Raw genomic sequence first — 22,141 nt, forward strand, 5'->3', positions numbered from 1 at the left:
GAGCAACCTATTTTGCGTTGCACAAAAATGTAGGCTGAGGTACATGTTTCCAATGAGCCTGTGTTGGTTTATTTCAACCTTTAGGGCAATAATTAAGAAATGTCAGTCAACTGGAATTGTAATAAATCAGCCTGGAAGGGGTCATGTGTCTTTTTGCCTAACACACTTTCAGTCTAGGTGTCTGAAAGTCTCTACAACGTCTGGTGTCTCCTACATCACCTCAAATAGATTAACACTGTTTCAAGAAAAAAGCCTATACTGTCAGCCAAAGACCAACTCACTTATCTTCCTTTTTATGTTATTATTTTGAGCAAAAGGTTACTTAATAAATGAAATTTTCCACAGCTCATATCTATGGTGTCAATATTAGTGGATGATGCTCTCGGTTTCATTAATTTGCAATGTTTAGTTTTCACATGTGAATGTTACATTCTTTCAGGACTCAACTGGCTGTGTATGTACAGTATATCTGCTTGTGTGTATTTGAGGATTTGAGCGAATGCTAGACCTCTTTAAGTGAGACCGTGGTCATGTGAGGATGCCATTAGCTTACTGACAGTCACTCTGGAAAAACACACCCTTTGGGGACTGAATGAAGCTGTGATACAGAAGCTGCGATTACCAATGTGATGCAGAGCCGTTGCTGAAAAAAAAATTCTTGCAATCCTTAGTCTGACAGACAAGACTTGTGGATTTTCAGAAGAATACATTCCTCCGTTCTTGAGAGGCTCTTGTAATGTCTTGGATATAATGTGGCTAGCATGTAAGCTCCTTGTCGACTCTTCCCACAGAGAGATTTAGTTTAAAGAATTGAAACAGTTTTGTCTGGGTGAAAGATTCAATTATCTGTTGGTGCATCTCTTTATAGGGTGCAGGAATATATTGATACTGCACATTATCACAATATTTTCAATGCAGTATCGACACACGGAAGCCATTATCAATATTTTGACAATATTTTTGTAAGAAAGGCATCGCAGAAACATTTATGATAGGTTTTTATTCAAATGTTTTTAGATAAAACAGACGTTGCCCAAGTTTTCTTTTGGGAACATAATTTGAAGAACTTGAAAAAATGTAATAAATTGCAATATATCTTAGATTATCAAAGTATAGTTCAAATCGCAATAATATTGTATCATGTCACACTATGATATATCGCATTGCGTGGTTCTCAGCCCTAATTTATACACACTGATGTGGTTCCGAACCAAATATTTTTGTAGTGTCATTGATAAACTCTAAAAGCTTTTTAAATATTTTGATTTAATTGCTTTCGCTTTTATTTTATTATTATTATTGTTATTTTTATTTTATTTTTTTTGTAATGTTTGTGCTTTAGATGAAATTAAAGTTGAATTAAAATGTTGCCAAGGCAACCACTACATGACTTGTTTTTCTGTATAATAGTAACATTATTGTTTGGACTTGGGCTGGGTGATATATCCAAAAATACATTTGATTCATTTAATTCAGTATTTTCTATAAAAAAGTTTCCCAATTCTTTGTTTTGGGATTTAATATATAATTATCTTCTAAATGGTATCTAATAAAATTAATTGAATGTCAAAGTAAAGCTGAACGGGTCATTCACATATCATATGAGATGCACTTCTCACAAATCAGAGGCTTTATACACATAAATATTAGTGTATAAATGTTTATTACTAACTTTTCTATGAACAGGATTTGATTATAACTGCAGATCAATGACAGTCCAAAAAAACTCCTGTAACGTCTGCAATTGTATAAAGTAAATAAATGCAACATTCATGAACACTTACAGACCATTAAACTCTCCGATATGTTAGCAATTAAAGTAAGACTACACACAGTATGCATTTAGTCCTTATTTGGGTTCAAAAACAGCATGCAACATATAGCTCAGTCAGTGCAAACTGACTGGTTTTCATTCTTCTGCTTGTGTACGTGCTAGTGACTTATCTTTGTAAAATCTTTGTTGTGCTCAAAAGGGTGCCCAAAAAGTGCTTTTGGGTACCTTTTGACGGCAGAAACGGCCATAAAAACATACTGAACCATACCTTACCATACCGTACCATCCTTTAGAAATGTATGATTTCGTAGTTTCTATTCTAAGAAGTATATTTAAGCATATAATGGTGATATACTGTGTCAATTTCTTCAAGTTAAACCAGACTTTTATTTTAGCAGGTTGCTGTATATCAAGTTGCAATGTTTTTGACAGTAGGTTTTTTCAAGTGATATGCACTAAATGGCTGTTGTCATCTTTTTTCTGCTTGCATGAAAGACTGCATCATTTTTTCTGCTTGCATAGATTGATCCATATCTGGTAAAAAAAATCTCCAAAGTTTTGTATGATTACATCGACATATATTTTATTGCAGTCTCGATATATCATAGCCACAGTTTGGACCCCAAAGCTCTTGTCTGTATTTATTTTCCCCACATCCTAAAGTCAGTCATACAGGTTTATTAGACACAAGATGAGTAGATGATGACAGAATCCTCATTTGTGGGTGAATTATCCCTTAAATTGTGGAATTACACAACAGAGATCGGAGGCAAAGGATAATTCACATGCTAATATTGGTTGTCATAGCTATTATTTGATGTCAGAAGTGTTGCGTGGGTGTTTTTGTTCTCTTGCTCAGACATGCAAAAATGTCAAGCGCCTGATTTGCATTTTTCACCCCCTCTCCATGAAGCATTCAGAGACGCTTTGGAAAGTGTAAGGACTGGACAGAAGCAGACGCCGATGAAAAAATTATTCCCAGTGGATGTGGATGGCTGAGAAATGCGGATGTCTGACCGATGAGCTTTGATGAGGGCGAACGGAGGTTACTAAACACATATTAGTGAACGTTTGAATAAAGAAATTGCTAAAACTGAAGTAGCGCACCAATGTCAAGTATAAAGATGTGATCTGATAACAGTATCTTTTCATGTAAATCGAGTTTTATATGTGTGGCAGGCTGTAGTGTCCTTCAGTGAAATCCTATTGGTCCAGAATCCTGCTTCACATTAGTTCTGCCTCCATTTGTGTTGGTAACACCTTGTCCTGCAGTAGGTTTTGTTCCTATTTTATAGCAATTTTATACATAAAATGGAAGTAGAGGGGATTGCAACTACAATTTAATGCCGGATTCAATTTTTAAATGATCAAATATAATCTAAACAGCTGTATACTAAATTACAGTTAACAGTTTAAAATATAGTAGTCAACACTTGAAGTGAATCAAAACCTTTCATCAAAGTTATCCTAAAACTAGACTGTAAAACAACAAAAAGTTAAAGTAACTCAAACCATTTGAGAAACTGATTGCAACACAAATGTAACAAAATATAAAACATTCAGAGTATTTTAGATAGCCACTAAAGAGCTAAAATGTGCTGTCCATGTTTGTGGACACTCAAGCCCTAGGAGGTTAAAAGTTCTTCACTCTACTAGGCTAGCATTAAACTTGGCATGTGATCTGAACTGTGTTTTCTGCTTATTTATAATATCCATATCCTGTAGATTTGTACATTGTGATGTCAATGCAGAACAATATTTTGTTCAGCTTTAAATAGGACCAATTTCATTTTATGGTTTTTGGAGTATCTAATGAGGTAGAGAAATTTAACCAAAAGTGATATAGAACTTTGTACAGTAGACAATACTTGAAGTGGATCAAAACCATTCATCAAAGTTGTCCTATTGAAAAAAGCCATTAAACAACACCCATTCTTGTCTTGTTTTGATCCACTTCAAATGTTGGCTACTGTAATTATTTGTAATTATGGATTGTTGTTTTTTATTGATGTTGCAATGTGACAAGTGATGTTTTTGACAACTAAATGTATTAAGTTGTTTTCATTCATTAAAATAAATGAAAATATGAATAAATAAATATTACTTGAGAATGTAATTAAATACATAAATAAAAAAGTGAAATAAAAATAAACAAAGTAAAAAAATCTAGTAATGAAAGTGTCCACATTAAAGTGGTAAAATTATTTTTATTAAGTGTTAAAATATTTTTCTTTTTCAAATATTTGTATCTCGCAATCATTTTTGTTATAAAATAAAATTAAAACGATTTAAAGTTGTTTTATTTATTTTTATTAATTTATTTAAAAAAAAGATTAATAAAAACAAAAGCACTAATAACTCAATCTTAAAATGAAAAATAAAAAATTAAGTATAAATCCAGGCTTGGCAAGTATAAGCGACTAAAAGAAAATAAAGTAAAACCATTAAAAAAAAAAAAAAAAAAGAAATACTAAGGAACTGTAATAACACCTTGCTTAGTAAGCATAAATTACTAATATATAATAAAATAATTTAATAATTCATGAAAAGTATACTGCTTTTATAGAAATTAAATGTTTATAACATTGATGATTATGATGATGATAATAATAATAACTAAATGTTTCTTCAACCCTAGATTTGCATATTTTAATGATTTCTAAAGAATCATATTTATTGTATTAGGCTGAAAAAATTATTGATTGGATTTACAATTTTTTAAAGGTAACTAGTTACAAACAATTTATATGGACTGAATTTACACAAATGAAGTTGAACATTACTTGATTTAATTTGTTTAAATTCAGCTTGTATACATTTTATTGCAACCAGTTATCTTAAAATAATTTTGTAAATCCAGTAAAAAAAAATTTCAATTAATATCAAAATTTTATGTTAATAAAATATTAATATATTAATAATATTATATTTGATGTTACAATATTTCACAACAATATTTTTTCTATTTAATTTTGATAGAATCTGGGCTTGGTTAGCATAAGTGTCTAATCAGGAAAATCATGAAAAAAAAATCTGCTAAAAGAAGATGAAGAAAAACAAAAGCAGTAATAGGTCAATCTTAAAATAAAAATGAAACTACAAATCCAGGCCCGGTGAAGAGACTAATAAAAAAATACTTACCTACTTACTCCCAGGGCTGTTTTATATTGAAGTTGATATTTAGCTGCGCCATATTGGTGTTTTGTAACATCTCATTTTACGAGGTGGGTCATTAGCTCAACGCTCAACCCCCAACCTGGAGGACCAGAACATACAGTACATACATTCACTATGGACAATTTAGCTTACCCAATTTACCTATAGTGCATGTCTTAAGACTTGTTGGGGAAAACGGAGGAACCCCACGCCAAAATGGGGAGAACAAGCAAACTTTACACAGGCTGTAGTGTCCTTCAGTGAAATCCTATTGGTCCAGAATCCTGCTTCACATTAGTTCTGCCTCCATTTGTGTTGGTAACACCTTGTCCTGCAGTAGGTTTTGTTCCTATTTTATAGCAATTTTACACCTAAAATGGAAGTAGAGGCGATTGCAACTACAATTTAATGCCGGATTCAATTTTTAAATGATCAAATATAATCTAAACAGCTGTATACTAAATTACAGTTAACAGTTTAAAATATAGTAGTCAACACTTGAAGTGAATCAAAACCTTTCATCAAAGTTATCCTAAAACTAGACTGTAAAACAACAAAAAGTTAAAGTAACTCAAACCATTTGAGAAACTGATTGCAACACAAATGTAACAAAATATAAAACATTCAGAGTATTTTAGATAGCCACTAAAGAGCTAAAATGTGCTGTCCACGTATGTGGACACTCAAGCCCTAGGAGGTTAAAAGTTCTTCACTCTACTAGGCTAGCTTTAAACTTGGCATGTGATCTGAACTGTGTTTTCTGCTTATTTATAATATCCATATCCTGTCGATTTGTACATTGTGATGTCAATGCAGAACAATATTTTGTTCAGCTTTAAATAGGACCAATTTCATTTTATGGTTTTTGGAGCATCTTATAAGGTAGAGAAATTTAACCAAAAGGGATACAGAACTTTTTACAGTAGACAATACTTGAAATGGATCAAAACCATTCGTCAAAGTTGTCCTATTGAAAAAAGCCATTAAACAACACCCATTCTTGTCTTGTTTTGATCCACTTCAAATGTTGGCTACTGTAATTATTTGTAATTATGGATTGTTGTTTTTTATTGATGTCGCAATGTGACAAGTGATGTTTTTGACAACTAAATGTATTAAGTTGTTTTCATTCATTAAAATAAATGAAAATATGAATAAATAAATATTACTTGAGAATGTAATTAAATACATAAATAAAAAAGTGAAATAAAAAATAAACAAAGTAAAAAAATCTAGTAATGAAAGTGTCCATATTAAAGTGTTAAAATTATTTTTATTAAGTGTTAAAATATTTTTCTTTTTCAAATATTTGTATCTTGCAATCATTTTTGTTATAAAATAAAATTAAAACGATTTAAAGTTGTTTTATTTATTGATTGAATATACTTAGCAAATTTAAAGATCAACATTAAAATTAAAATGAGATTAAACAAGTTTGTCTTTATGTTAAATGCCTTTAAAGGGTCACGAAACACAAAAACACATTTTTTTGAGATGTTAACTGTCACCTATCTGCCCAACATTGCTAAAAACACTATTAGGACTAAAAAATATGTTTGTAATAAACATTTTTTACCCGAGAGCTTTTCAAATCTGGAAATGGTGAAATACAGATTTGCCACTCGTCTACTTTTAAAAAAAGACCCGTTTCTAGTTTGTGTTGATTGTCCTGTCTCTACGGATTTGTAAGTGTGTGATCAATGCTCTTTGTTTATGTTTATTCAGATGGCAAAGTTAGTTATCGTCAACAGTTCTCTTTCAGTTTTTAAAGACATACCTTAGTCAAAATGATTTAGTTACCAAGTATAAAGTATCTTAATATCACTACAATATTATGGGCTGAAAGATCCGCTGTTAATGCTGCGCTACAAATGTAAACATGTAAACACCATAATCAAACTGTAAATGTCGTGTAGGATTTTCGCCCCATTTTGTGACAGGATAGTCTATACATACATGGCACTTACCGAGTCTTTGCATCAACCGAGAAATGCGAAGGTTTTTTTTTTTTCTCCCATATGACATGCAGTATCAAACATTCCATCAAAACAACACTCTTTCAGCAGTTCCTTGAATCCAATATCTCGTTTCTCACAGGGGGCATGCAAAAAAATGTTCCTGAATGAAAGTGAAAGTGCCAAACCACAGTTAAAGTCGATAAAATAAGAATGAAACACCCGAAATTACATGAAACTCCGGAGGAAATGTGGATAGTGTGGTGACACAATGACGTTAATCGTATTATGTGGTATAAAATCAACGCGAAGCTCCTCTTTTCTTGCAAACCCTTCCCTCTTTCGCCACTCAACACTCCCATCTAAACAAAGCTGGACTCACCAACTTTCCTGACTTTTTTCAAGCTAGAGGTGTGAAGCACTCTGCTGAGGCAGGGAGATTTCATGGCCCTTTAAGTCAAGATTATTCACTAAACACTCTTACTGTCATGTCTGGTTTCTGTGGACATTAAGCATACTTTTTATTTAGACATTTTGACAACTGTATGGTTGTAGTTTTGACCTTTTGCATCTGTAAATGCTGCGTAATCAGGCTAGATTAACTAGATTTGAGGCCTGCTTTTAAAATAAAGGTTCATTATTGGCATTAATGTTTCCATGAAGAAACTTTAACATCTGTAAAACCTTTTCATTCCATAGAATATTCGTTATAGTGCTAAATGGTGCTTTAGATTAAAAAAAGCATTGTTTTTTCACAATAAGAAATTTTTTTTAATAGTTTCTAAAGCATCACTGTTAAAAACACATTTTGATTCTTCCTGCACTCTTATTATGTAATTCTTCTCTGTAAAGCAAAATATTTAACTCAATGTTTGATTACCGTTCTTTGGAGATCAGTGGCATGAATGAACAACAGAAGCACTAGTGCTATGATGGCGCAGGCAGAGGTAGGTTTTCCGTTACCGACTGAGGGGGCGAGATTAGTCCCTGCTTTAATACCAGTTCACCATAGCAATGGTGACGTGAGGCCAGAGCCTGGGAAATCAACCAGGAAGTGGCGTCTGAGGAAAAGCAGATGAGAGAGAGAGAGAGAAAGAGGGAGGGCCTGGATTATCTGATGCTTATCTTTAGGGCTCAGGTGAACAGCTGATGTGCAATTCAATTAGAGCCGCTCTCAAAGGACTGGGCATGAATGTGTGCGTGTGTGTTTTTTCCAGGTGATGTTTAATGCTGTCTTAGGATAGCCCCGATGTCATGTGATCATTCAGCTCAGTGATCATAAAGTAAAAGAAATACACTTTCACATTCCAGATTGAAAGAACAAGGTCATTAGCAGTAGAGCAAGGTCATAAGCTGTTGAACAATAACAAATGAGCTCAATGAACAATTGATGGTTTATTCGATATATCGTTGATCAAAAATTACAGTGAGATCTTTTGCATTATTGCAAATAATATATATACAGTAGTAAATAAATGTTGTTCTTTTAAACTGAAATATAATGCATTTCGGTTTAAAAAAACACTGAGCAGCTATTTTTGACATTGATAATGATGATGATAATAATAACTATAAATATTTCTTCAACCCCAGATTTGCATATTTTAATAATATATAAAGTATCAAATTTATTATATTACCTGAAAAAAATGAGTGATTGGAATAAAAAAAATGTAAGGTTACTGGTTACAAGCAATTTATATGGGCTGAATTTAGTTAAACATTACTTAATTTAATCTGTTTGTTTAAATTCATTAATTCATTTTCTTTTCAGCTTAGTCCCCTTATTAATCTGGGGTCACCAAAATGAACCGCAAACTTATCCAGCAAATGTTTTGCACAGCGGATGGCCTTCCAGCTGTAACCCATCTCTGGCAAACACCCATACACACTCATTCACACACATACACTATGGACAATTTAGCTCACCAATTCACCTATAGCGTCTTTTGTATTTGGACTGTGGGGGTAACCGGAGCACCCAAAGGAACCCACGCGAACATCTGGCAGAAATGGCAACTGACTTAGCCGAGGCTCGAATCAGCGACCTTCTTGCTGAGGCGACAACACTACTTCTTGTAAATTCAGCTTGTATAAATTTCATTTCAACCAGTTATATAAAAATTTAGTAAATCCAATGCATAATTTTCTTTAGTGTATGTTGAATTTGATAAATTTTATATTATAACAATAATTCACAACATTACAGTTTTTATAAAACTTGGAGTGAATCCAGGCTTGGTGAGCTTAAGAGTCTAATAATAAACAGGAATTCCACTAAAAAAAGATGAATAAAAACAAAAGCAGTAGTAGCTCAATCATGAAATAAAAATAAAAGAAAATGTTACTATAAATCCAGGCTTGGTAAGTATAAGAGACTAATAAAAAAATTAAACAAATAATTAACTAGTAAACAAATTAATTTATAAAGCTACAGTTATGGATATAACTGTAGTAAAGCTTTACTTAGTAAGCAAGCATAAAAGACTTATATAAAATAAAAATAAATAAACAATTCATGAAAAAGTATACTGCTTCTATAGAAGCCCCAGATCTGCATATTTGACTGATATCTGAAGAATATTTTTTTTATTTTGATTCAAATGATTTACAAAAAAAAAAAAAAAAAGATTAATAAAAACAAAAGCACTAATAACTCAATCTTAAAATGAAAAATAAAAAAATTAGGTTTAAATCCAGGCTTGGCAAGTATAAGCGACTAAAAGAAAATAAAGTAAAACCATTTAAAAAAAAAAAAAAAAAAGAAATACTAAGGAACTGTAATAACACCTTGCTTAGTAAGCATAAATTACTAATATATAATAAAATAATTTAATAATTCATGAAAAGTATACTGCCTTTATAGAAATTAAATGTTTATAACATTGATGATTATGATGACAATAATAATAATAACTAAATGTTTCTTCAACCCTAGATTTGCATATTTTAATGATTTCTAAAGAATCATATTTATTGTATTAGGCTGAAAAAATTATTGATTGGATTTACAATTTTTTAAAGGTAACTAGTTACAAACAATTTATATGGACTGAATTTAAACAAATGAAGTTGAACATTACTTGATTTAATTTGTTTAAATTCAGCTTGTATACATTTTATTGCAACCAGTTATCTTAAAATAATTTTGTAAATCCAGTAAAAAAAAATTTCAATTAATATCAAAATTTTATGTTAATAAAATATTAATATATTAATAATATTATATTTGATGTTACAATATTTCACAACAATAATTTTTCTATTTAATTTTGATAGAATCTGGGCTTGGTTAGCATAAGTGTCTAATCAGGAAAATCATGAAAAAAAAAACTGCTTAAAGAAGATGAAGAAAAACAAAAGCAGTAATAGGTCAATCTTAAAATAAAAATGAAACTACAAATCCAGGCCCGGTGAAGAGACTAATAAAAAAATACTTACCTACTTACTCCCAGGGCTGTTTTATATTGAAGTTGATATTTAGCTGCACCATATTGGTGTTTTGTAACATCTCATTTTACGAGGTGGGTCATTAGCTCAACGCTCAACCCCCAACCTGGAGGACCAGAACATACAGTACACACATTCACTATGGACAATTTAGCTTACCCAATTTACCTATAGTGCATGTCTTAAGACTTGTTGGGGAAAACGGAGGAACCCCACGCCAAAATGGGGAGAACAAGCAAACTTTACACAGAAATGCCAACTGACCCAGCTGGGGCTCGAGCAAGTGACTTTCTTGCAATGAGGTCACTGCGCCACCGTGCCGCCCAATAAAAAATAGACTAATACATTTTTAATGAAAAATATCAGGTAATTTATAAATGTAAATAAATACATAATAACAATAGAAATACTATGTGCAACATTGCAGATTAAAAAAAGTATACTGCCTTTATACATGTTCATTGTTTATTAGCACTTGATACTTTTACTATGAAACCAAATGTGAATTTTAGTAGTACAGATCGGCTAGTTCATGGGATATACTGAACATTTAACACACTTGTGAGACACACAAAAGTTAATTTGAGGCAAATAGGCGGTGTAAACTAGTGATATAACAGCTCTGTTTAGTTTCAGCACTCAGTCTCTGTAACAGAAGCAATGAGAAAGTGGATTCGATTTCCTTTCAGTGTACAGTGATTGTGTCGCTGGCTCAGAGTCTTTTGCATTAGCAGGGTCATTATGTAACCTGTCTGCCTCGATCAGTTCAATTCGCATTTGTGAGCATCTGTGTTTGTGTGTGCCAGCCGTACATGCGTAAAACAAACAGATTAGTGACCTCAAACAGATGCCAACCCACCATAACCATGTTTTCAACTAGTACACCTTAAATAACGCCTTTGAAATGAAGCGTTTGATTTCAAAAATAAAATAAAAATACTGTTTTTACTTCAGAATAACCCTGAATGCACATTAGAGGGCTTATTACAGTGATCACAATCTTTCTGAATCACGTTCTTAACCTTTGAAAATATATTTTTAGTGCTGCAGCATCTAAAAAACTTGTCCTACTTGCTTTTAACACCATGTCAAGATTTGTTATCTCTTCGAATTTGCTGAACAGGCTTGTGTTTCTCAAAATACATGTAATAACAGTTCGATCATAATGTTATCTGGAGTGTGTTTGATGTAAATAAAGGGCAAACCTGCTCCTGTACCGGTTTTGTTGGAACAAATTATGCCCAAAGGAAGATGCATGTGCAGCGAGGAGCAAAAGAAAACTCCTCGGGGGGCTGTCAGCATGCAGACAGCATAAATCTGCAGAGAACTTCACTGGAATTCCTTCTTGCTCTTTAAAGCAGCCAAATATAAAGCCGCATGAGCTCATTTGTCTTGAAACGGCCTTGCAGCAGAGACAGAAGAGCAAACATTTTGGAAATGAAGTCAGCAAAAAAATAAGGACTTCCTCATTCTCAGGCTGCAGAAACAATTGAGAAATTTAGTAGATTATTAGCTCTATTTAGAAAAAGAAAACTACACTGTAAAAACTATATGAACATTTAGTCATGAGAGCAAATGCTTTAGTTCATTGTAACTTATTAAACTCAGTTAATCATGTTCTAACTCAAATTTATATGTTATGCAATCTGTTTTAAGTCAGTTTAACATGATATAAGTTCAGTGCACTCATAAGGTGAATTTGATGCAGCCTAAATATTTAAGGCAACTAGGATTTTTTTACAGTGTACTGAGCTTAGTATTGGTCTATGTATAGGTTTCAATCAAATGGGATCTAATACACCCGTTTCTGTGCTTCTGAGTGCTTGTGTAAATATATGTATTTTTTTTATATTTGTTTTGTTAAATAATTATTTTTGTTATATAGGCATCATTTTATACACTGTATTCTTTTTAGAAATATTTTAGAATTTGGTTTTGATTTCAGTAGAAATTTATGTTTGCATGCTGTTGAGTTAAGAGCGATATTACCAGGGTTTATAAAAATAAAACCATAAAACACTTTCATTAAAAGTGTAATAGCATGTACAGTTGAAGTCAGAATTATTAGCCCCCTGAATTATTAGTCCCCCTGTTTATTTTTTTCTCAATTTCTGTTTAACGGAAAGAAGGTTTTTTTCAACACATTTCTAAACTTAATAGTTTCAATAACTCATTTCTATTAACTAATTTATTTTATATTTGCCATGATAATTTACAACAGTAAATAAAATTTGACTAGATATTTTTCAAGACACTTCTATACAGCTTAAAGTGACATTTAAAGGGTTAACTAGATTAATTAAGTTAACTAGGCAGGTTAGGGTAATTAAGCAAGTCATTGTACAATCATGGTTTGTTCTGTAGACAGTCGAGTAAAAATAAAGCTTAAAGGGGCTAATAATTTTGTCCCTAAAATGGTGTTTAAAAAATGTAATACCTGCTTTTATCCTAGCCGAAATAAAACAAATAAGACTTTCTCCAGAAGAAAAAATATTATTAGACATTCTTTAAAAAATGTCCTTGCTCTGTTAAACATCATTTGGGAAATATTTAAAAACAAAGAAAAAAAATTCAAAGGGGGCTAATAATTCTGACTTCAACTGTATATTTTATTGGGTAAAACATGATTATTTAGCTGACTATTGAATAAAATTTTTGATTTCAGGAGAGGTTGACGGTAGCCTGATGCTAAGCTAAGAGAGAAACTATCAGGGTTTTAAAACTAAAACCGTTAAAAAAAAACTTCATTAAAACTGTAATAGCACACTCAGCAGGCACATCAAAATGACATCAGATTGATGTTGTACCCCAACGTTGTTGGGACATTGCATTTTGTTTGAAAATAAAAATGAGGTTGATGTCAGAACCCAACGTCAGGCCAACCTCCTACCTATAATCAACCAAATATCAACATCTAATGATGTTACAGCTTGATGATGTGTGGATGTTACCTCTATATCGTCTATCAGATGTTGGATTATGGTTCCCATACTTGACGGATAAATGACTGTATTTGATGTCAATATGATGTTGGTTTAAGATGTTGGCTCGGTGTTGGATTTTGGTCACTTTCCAACACAACCTAAAATCAGCAAGTCGTTATTGGATGTCAGAATAACGTTGTCCTTAGACACTGGCTACACATTGTATTTTGGTCACCTGACATCGTAACCTAAATCTTACCTAATCTTAACATCTTATGACGTTATGTGCCTGCTGGATATATATAATATTTTATTGAGTAAGCATTTTTTTGCTCAGCAGCCTATTAAATAAATGTTTTGATTTCAGGAGAGATTGATGTTAGCATGTTGCTAAGCTAACCAACGTTATATATACTTTAGAAAATACAAAAACAAATATTTAGTAAAATACACTTTGGTCAGACTGAATATATTATAGAAATATTACATTTAAAGTTTCTCTCGGTGCATTGTCAGGTTGGATTCTGCCTTAAAATGTGGCGAAAGACATCCTAATTAAGTTGGCTTTGTGTTGAGAAACCATGTGAGGCCTTTAAATCTTGCCTCAGTTGGCATCACACTAGGATTTGGATCAAACCCACCGTGTTTATAATCATTTTGTTTATACTGCGTCGAAAAGTAAACTTGGCCCTGATTCCCTGTGAGTTTGTTGAGCTTGGTGTTGTGAAGCTTTTTGTAAACCTATGATTTTGGCCAAGGGCTGGGAAAGTGAAGCTGCACAGGCTCCTAAAACCAAGCGAATGATAAGTGGAAAGTAACTGAATGCAGTGAGTGAGGACAAAAACAGGACAAGTGAACACATGGCCTCACTCTCCCTCTCTCTTTGTCGCTGGGACGCTCTCCCGGGGTGACTGAGCGTGTTTGGGAAGAATTAGCTCTGACGGTGTCGTGTCTGTCAGCCATCAATACTTTATTATACATTTTCACTCTCTCCTCTTTCCTTCACCTTCCCTTTCTGCTTCTCCAGCTCGCACATGCACTGGCCGTCTTCGTGACTCTTTGTCTTTCAATCACGCTCTCTCTTTTTTTCCTCATCCGTCACTTTTCTCTTTGACTCTTTCTCTCCGCCTCTTTCCTTTTGTCACACAAGGTCTTTGCTGCAATCAAGTTCTGCTTTCAAACAGCAGATGGACGCTTCACACACATCTTGTTGATGGCCATTACTTCTGAAGCTTTAAAGGAGAATATGAAATACAGCCATTATTTGCACTTTCAAATTGGGGAAAATGTTACAAATAAAGATTGATTCTGCGATAAGCAACTTAACTTTGATGTCCTAAACAGTAGATGTTCACAATATGCATCTTTTTTTGGCTTGATGTCTCTTCTGTTTCATTTAACTGCCGTATGAAGGACAGGCTTGTCTGTGAGCAGGCGGTATCTTGGATTGTGTCACAGAGTGCGTGGGTTGTGTTTTGTAATTAGCATGGGCTTTGGCGTAGATGGTATTTATGGATTTGCTCGTGATGCATAGCCATCCATCAGTCTCTGCAGAGTCATTGTGGCGTCTGATGTTTACATGATATAATCAATGAAAGCATTTCTGACAGAGATGACTGTATCAGCTGCTGAACATAACTGAAAAGCGGATCCAAAAGTTTGAGGCCATTATTGAAGATACTTTAATGTTTTTCAGTTGTTTCTAAAAAAGTGTTGATTAAATGTTCAAAATATATAGTGATTTATATAGAGGAATGAAAAGTAGGAAAACACAAGCAAATAGAAAAAATATCAACAAATTGGGAAAATGGCATCAGTTTGACGACATGTGCAAGCAAATTCTCACAACCAGGACTTTAAAATAAACAAAAACTGCACCTCTTAGATCTCCGACAACATTGCTGACTCTAAACAGAAAGCGGGGTTTGCAAATTTTTGGGGTGCCCTGACACATGCCTGTTGTGGTCTGTCCTATTTAGGCATGGGATGATAACCATTTTCAAGGTTTACTGCAGTTTGAAAAAGTCAGTGATTTAAAACCGACAAAATTTTCTGTTATAGCGTTCCTATGGTATGTGCGATTTTTTTTATTTTTTTATTTATTTTTTTTTAAGGACAAAATTATCTCCAGCAGAAAAGATATCCAAAGATGCTGTTTTAAGTTGTAAAGAAATGTTTTTGAAACTAATGAAGACAGCAAAAGTCAACGATTCGTTAGAATTATTTAGCCTGTTTCAAAATATAATAAATGTTTCTTAAAATAAATATATGTAGGCTGCGTCCAAAATTGCATACTACTCATTAGGTACTGAGGTATTTTGAATTCGATTTTACTACTCGACCGATAGAAAAGTACAATCTATACAGTATGAATGTGAGTAGTATGAGTAAAGCTCAGCCATACTACATCCACCATATTATCATGATCATGTGACATACCCGCTTCACTCCCATTCATGAATTCTCTCGCGGTGCATCATGGGATAGCATAGCATCCATCTGATGCGCACATACGAATTTTGCCGGAAGTAGCAGGTCATCTGGGTACTTCTCACATATACTGTTTTTTCGATTTCTATGAATTTGGATGTTTAGAAAGTTAGGAAAACAGAAGCAAATAGAAAAATATCAACAAATTAGAAAGATGAAATCTGTTTGATGACATGTGCATACAAATTCTCACAACCAGGACTTTAAAATAACCTCGCAGATATCCAACAACATTGCTAACTCTTAACAGAAAGCAAGCAGCAAGGTTCGCTAATTTTTGGGGTGGCTTTAACATTTCTATTGTGGTCTGTCCTATTTAGGCATGGGACGATAACCATTTTCAAGGTTTACCGCAGTTTGATAAGTCAGGGTTTTAAAACCAACAAAATTTTCTGTTATGCCGTTCCTATGGTATATGTACGTGTTTGTTTGTTTTTTTTAGGACAACATTATTTCCAGCAGAAAAGATATTCAGAGATGCTGTTTTAAGTTGTAAATAAATCTGTGTTTTTGAAACCAATGAAAACAGCAGAAGTCAACGATTTGAATTATTTAGCCTAAATTACTGTTCCAAAATATTATACATTTTCTCAAAATAAAATATATTGGATGCGTATGAAAAAGTCTAGTACTGCATTTGAATTTAAATTTACTACTTGACCAATAGAAAAGTATGTTCTGTACAGTATTAATGTGAGTAGTATGAATAAAGCTCAACCGCACGACATCCACAATTTAATTATGATTACGTGACACACCTGCTTCTCTCTCATTCATGAATTCTCTCGCAGTGCATCATGGGATAGCATAGCGTCCATCGGATGCACACTTCAGAATCTTGCCGAAAGTAGTAGGTCATCTGGGTACTTCTCGCATATGATTTTTATCTATGGATTTGCATACTACTCGGCTCGCATACTGTTTTTACTGTACTATATAATATGGAAGTATGCAATTTCGGACACAGCCATTGTGTTCCTTGCGGAAAAAAGTCCTTGTTTTTTACCCAGACATTTAAAAAGAATATATTTTAAAGCAATGATCACAATTCCCTGAAACTGTTACATTTTTATCCAGTGGTTATCATGCTGTTAAAATCTCATGCCAAGCCTATTTGTAGCATGCTTCTGTATTTGTATGTGTTGTCAAACTGACCTTCGTTTTATCAGTTTGTTAGGGTTTTTCTATTTGCATATGTTTTCTTGTAGCGCATTTCAGGTCTCTCGGCAACTGTACATTTAATTATAAACACACAATCTTGTTAATTACATTTATTGTTTAAGTTTTTGTTGTTGCTGCTTATTTTACTGAATACTTTCCTTTTTTATCTCTCCTCAGCTCTTTCGAGAGGTGCGGATCATGAAGGGGCTTAACCATCCAAATATAGGTGAGTTTTTTAGATACTTTTGAGTGAAGCCTTGCTAAGTCATTAGTCAATTTAATTTTTTTGTTTTATTTATTTATTTATTTATTTATTTATTTATTTATTTATTGTTTTATTTTCAATGTTTGTTTTTTATTATATTTACTTATTTTGTCAAGTTAGTTATGTTTAAATTAAATTAAATGTTTCTATATTTTGTATGGATTTTAAAAATGTAATTTAATTTATTTATTTATTTAACAATAACTTATATTAATACCACAGCTACTATTATTGTTATAATTATTTTAGTATATATAATTTATTTGCCAAATTGCTACACGACTTTGGACTATACCTCCATTCGAAAGTTTGGGGTTACTATAATATTTTTATGTTGAAATTGAAAGCCTCCTAGTTATTTTCTTTTATTTATTTAATTTTATTTATTTATTTTTTATTTATTTATTTATTTTCTTTTGAGAGATCTGAGAGCTTTGTCGAGGAGAATTCTATCAGTGAATATGACAATTTTGATTTTTGTGCATACTTTTTTTTTTACTTTTGGGCATGGTTATGTAATTTTTATTTTTCTTCTATCTACAGTTCAGCTCTTTGAAGTGATCGAGACGGAGAAAACGCTCTACCTTGTGATGGAGTACGCCAGTGGTGGTACGGTTCTTCCCCACATTAACTTACTCTATGATTTTGTTCAGAAAATGTAAACTAAATTTTGGGATTCCAGAAAACAAAAACTAAAAAAGATGGAATCTGTTTCTAATTGACCTACTGTATGTACCATCAAGCTTTGATGAGTTACATGAACAAACACACATGTCTCCAGTCTTTATATGCGCTCAACCGTAAATGCGCCTGTGTGTGACTGTCGCATCAGTCTGACTGAACACAGCTGCACAAACTCTTCATCCTTCCCTTCATTCCCTCTTGTATAGGTTTCATGTGCATTCACTGAAGCCAGAGCCAAACAGCTCAGCAATTAGAACGATTTGCCGCTAGTAAAGATGCTCATAGTCAAATCAGGCTTATTTCAACTTTAGCCCGTCCTATTTGTGGAGCTTGAATCGGCTGCATGCCTAATGAATCACATGTTTCCATTCCTAATCTATTAGATGAGGCTGATGCACGTGCAAGATACACACACACACACACACATTTCAGCATTAGATTATACTACACACTGGCAATCTGCCTTCCCTGTTTCCTGCCCCTGCTTTACATCTCACTGGAAGCTTATTTATTATCTGTACTGTCAGCTAATGAATCTCATTCTGTCGTCAGTGAAAACGGAGGGGAATGAAATATTGCCATGGTTTAAGGGTATTAAGTAGCTAACTTAATTAGTCAGGAAATTTGCCATTGATTGTTTATGACTTATCTAAATGAGTTATATTAGTGACCTCCATTACCCATTCAATGTGTGTTCATCTTAATCTGTACTCATACCACTATGCAGCTTCATGAAGGAATGTGCAATGTATCTATGAATGTAGATGTCACAGGGTAATAGATCTTTAAGTTAAATATCATCATTTTAAATGTCTACATTTTTATTTATAAAGTTATTTTAAATATTTCTAAGTAGCTAATATTAAGCATATTTGAACAAAGGATTTGGATCAATATAGTTATTATTATGTTGTAGCTTTACTCAATTCTGTCTTTTGTGTAGGTGAGGTATTTGACTACCTTGTATCCCATGGGAGAATGAAGGAAAAAGAGGCACGTGGTAAATTCCGTCAGGTAAGAGACGCTTAATTGTTAAACAGTCCAACATAGGCTTTTTCTAAAAACATATACCCATGTACATTTCTGGAGACCACAAATTATGTGGCCAGAGGAACTTATGGCTGCATTTCGTCTTTAAAACAAATGATACGGGGTGATTTTACATCATTCCTTTTCGTGCTAACCAGCTGACCGCTTACCCCTATATGGACAGCTTTTCCACTGTTACCAGTTTGTCCAGTTGCTCGCCGAGTACGTTGGCGAACTTGAGATGCAGAGCTGAGTTGACTGTGATGACAGGGTTCAAGTCCGGCAAAGAACAGTTTCAGGACGCAGGTCAGACTAGTCAATTGACTGCTAGTCAATCAGAGCTTTTGAAAACACTATCGGTTGGGTTTAGGGAAGTGGGTAGGCGCTGGTCAATCAGAGCATTTGAAAATACTATCGGTTAGGTTTGGGCATAGAGGCGGGTGGGTCATTTGATGGGTCTGTCTGTCTACAGCTACCTCTAGTGGCTTTAAGTGAGAAGAGCAGGCACAAACGGCACTCGCGAGAGAAATTTGAGATCTCAAAAAACATACACAACAACCTCTGGTGGATTCACGAAAGCAAAAACAGCAAAAAAAAACATAGCTTCTGGGACATATTTGGTGCTCTCCAGAAATGTATATAGGGCTACATAATCAGAATGAGCCTGGGTTGGAACAATCCTGATACTGGTTCTTTTTAAACGTAAATGTAAATCTTGCTTTAGAGATATTCTATAAAAAGTTTGGGTATCACTTTATTTTAGGGTGTCCTTGTTACACATGTTCCATGTACTTACTATAGTAGTTACAGTTATTTATGCATAATTTCATGCAACTAACACTAAACCTAATCTGCATTTTAACCTGAACTGTATAATAAGCATATGTAATAATTACTATCAAGTAGCTTAATAAATAGTGACACTCCAACAAGGATATCTTAAAACAAAATGTGACCAAAGTTAGTGCTTATAATAATAGATCTTCCTTTTACAGAGATGTCAATATCAGTGCTTCCCTTTCAGATTGTGTCTGCAGTTCATTACTGTCATCTGAAGAACATTGTTCACAGGGACCTAAAGGTTAATCTTCATTACTTATATATTCTTTGATTATCTCTGGATCTTTTGTAAAACTGTAAAGACCTGTCGTTAAAATATTTGCGCTCGTTTTAACTATTATGTCCTGCTCATAATCCTATACCGTCTTATACCTCACATCTCAGGCAGAAAACCTCCTGCTTGATGCCGACTCCAACATCAAGATTGCTGACTTTGGCTTCAGTAATGAGTTCACTCTGGGCAGCAAACTGGACACGTTCTGCGGCAGTCCACCGTACGCCGCACCAGAGCTCTTTCAGGGGAAGAAGTATGACGGGCCTGAGGTGGACATCTGGAGTCTGGGGGTGATTCTCTACACACTGGTCAGCGGATCACTGCCCTTCGATGGACAGAACCTCAAGGTGCAATATGAGAGGGCCATGTGAAAGTGTTTTAGGGATTGTAGGAGCTTTCTTGTCCACAATTAATCCAAATTTAAGCCACCCACCTTTGTGTGGAAGGTTGAGGGATTATACAATAAACTAATCCAAGAATGACCTGCGTACCAAATGTTAATGCTAAATTCAGTGTGTATTTTCAAAGTAGAAAGCAATAATCATCAAAACCAGATGCGTCATCAAACTATGTGCATTTGAAAGCAAGAAAAAACATATCCTATTATTGTTGCTTTAATTTGAAATTAAATGTTATCATTTTTGCAAAGCACATTATTCAAATTTTATTATATAAAATTAACTATATTATATTAAACAAACTAGTAAAATGTAAATTGCTTGAACAGGTATTTGGTCAAGATTTATATGTCAAAGATGTCAGGCATGTTTATTTTAATTTAGATATGTGTTTTAGTTGTTATAAATTAAGAAATAAACAAAACAAACAATAAAGCTGTCATTTTAAATGCTGGTGAATGTTCAAAAACAAATGGAAATTAATTTCAATAGACATGTAAAATTACATTTAACAGGATTTAATTATATGCATTTTGCCATATATAGATCATTGTTAATTAATTAATACTAAGCTTCATGTAGATAACAGCAGACACAATCCACACACACACATACACACACACACACACACACACACACACACACACATACACATCAAACATTATAATCCAGGGTACCTGGCTTAAAAACTCAAATTGACTGAAATATTGTGCTGTAGGCCTAAAATAATTTTAAACTGGTTTTAATTTTCCTTTGTATATGTAAAGCTACCCAATCAATCCAACAAACATCCAGTCACCAACAAATACATCTGAATAAAACTTCTAGAACAGTTTTTTTAAAGGTGTTTTTATTAATTGTTAATTATGTTTAATAGTTATGTTGCAAAAAAATGTACATAGCTAGGATCAGCTTTTTTAGAAACATTATTTAAATATGTGGCTAAGAAATAATTAATTAGAATTATAGACAAATCATATTAGAAAGGGGAAGTTCATTTTTTTTCTTATGGGCCATTACAAAATCTTTAGCATTTAGTCTTATATAAGTCTGACATTTTATTCTTCATGGTCTTAAAAAGGTTTTAAAAAATCTTTGACTTTTTGAAACCAGCAGAAACCCTGTAAACAGACAAAGGTAATAAGCTACTAGTTAAAGGGTACCTATTATGCAAAAATCTATTTTTTAAGGGGTGTAAGCACAGTTGTGTGTGAATATATTTAGTCTCTAATGGTAAACATTAATTAACTCTATTTTTATAATGACACTTGATAAAAACAGTCTGCAGAAACACTTGACATTCTTCTTTTGTACATGTCATTGAAGGGGCAAAGCTCCGCCTATTTGTGACAACCTCTCCCTCATTAACATAAACAGCGCTGATTGAAAAGCAGCCATCCACAGTTAGAGTTTTGCTAATATACCTGTCAAAGAAAATGTCACCAACTTAAAGCCATTATAAATGTCTAGTTTTAGGATGCTTAGCATAATCTCCTCAGACTAGCTGCTTCTAAACCACTACTTTTGACGTTTTTAGTTTTTCATGAAGATAACATTAGTCCTGTTTTGAATCTGTCGCCATGCTGACACAAATGCATTTGTTTCCCTGTCTTCCTTTGAACAGGGTAGCTTCGGGTTAAAGTGTCTTAAATTTCAGAAAAAAAAAAATTTAGGCCTTAAAAAGTCTTTCAATCACAATATATTTTGATAAAAGTTTAAAGAAACGTTTATTTATTAACTC

The 22,141-nt window shown here is 33.2% G+C and overlaps 1 protein-coding gene and 1 long non-coding RNA gene across 17 annotated transcripts in view; both read left to right on the plus strand.

The window, feature by feature from the left end:
- Positions 1–22,141, plus strand: part of mark4b (MAP/microtubule affinity-regulating kinase 4b) — a 90,420-nt gene that overhangs the window by 42,652 nt on the left and 25,627 nt on the right. For all 16 annotated transcript variants that reach the window (XR_015509415.1, XR_015509416.1, XR_015509417.1 and 13 more), the window contains exons 4-8: positions 17,088–17,136; positions 17,719–17,784; positions 18,803–18,873; positions 19,913–19,969; positions 20,113–20,349. Coding sequence is in view for 12 of the 16 variants with exons in the window: in XM_087284172.1 (XP_087140298.1) it covers positions 17,088–17,136; positions 17,719–17,784; positions 18,803–18,873; positions 19,913–19,969; positions 20,113–20,349 (480 nt within the window). In the remaining 4 variants the exon portion in view is untranslated. The remainder of the gene's footprint in view (positions 1–17,087; positions 17,137–17,718; positions 17,785–18,802; positions 18,874–19,912; positions 19,970–20,112; positions 20,350–22,141) is intronic.
- LOC147833675 (uncharacterized) lies at positions 119–9,303 on the plus strand. The gene is made up of 2 exons (XR_015509420.1): positions 119–2,959; positions 5,182–9,303. It is a non-coding gene; the product is annotated as an uncharacterized LOC147833675 (long non-coding RNA).

This window comes from Danio rerio, chromosome 15, assembly GCF_052040795.2.
Source record: "Danio rerio strain M-AB ecotype USA chromosome 15, GRCz13ab, whole genome shotgun sequence".
Taxonomy (NCBI): Eukaryota; Metazoa; Chordata; class Actinopteri; order Cypriniformes; family Danionidae; genus Danio; species Danio rerio.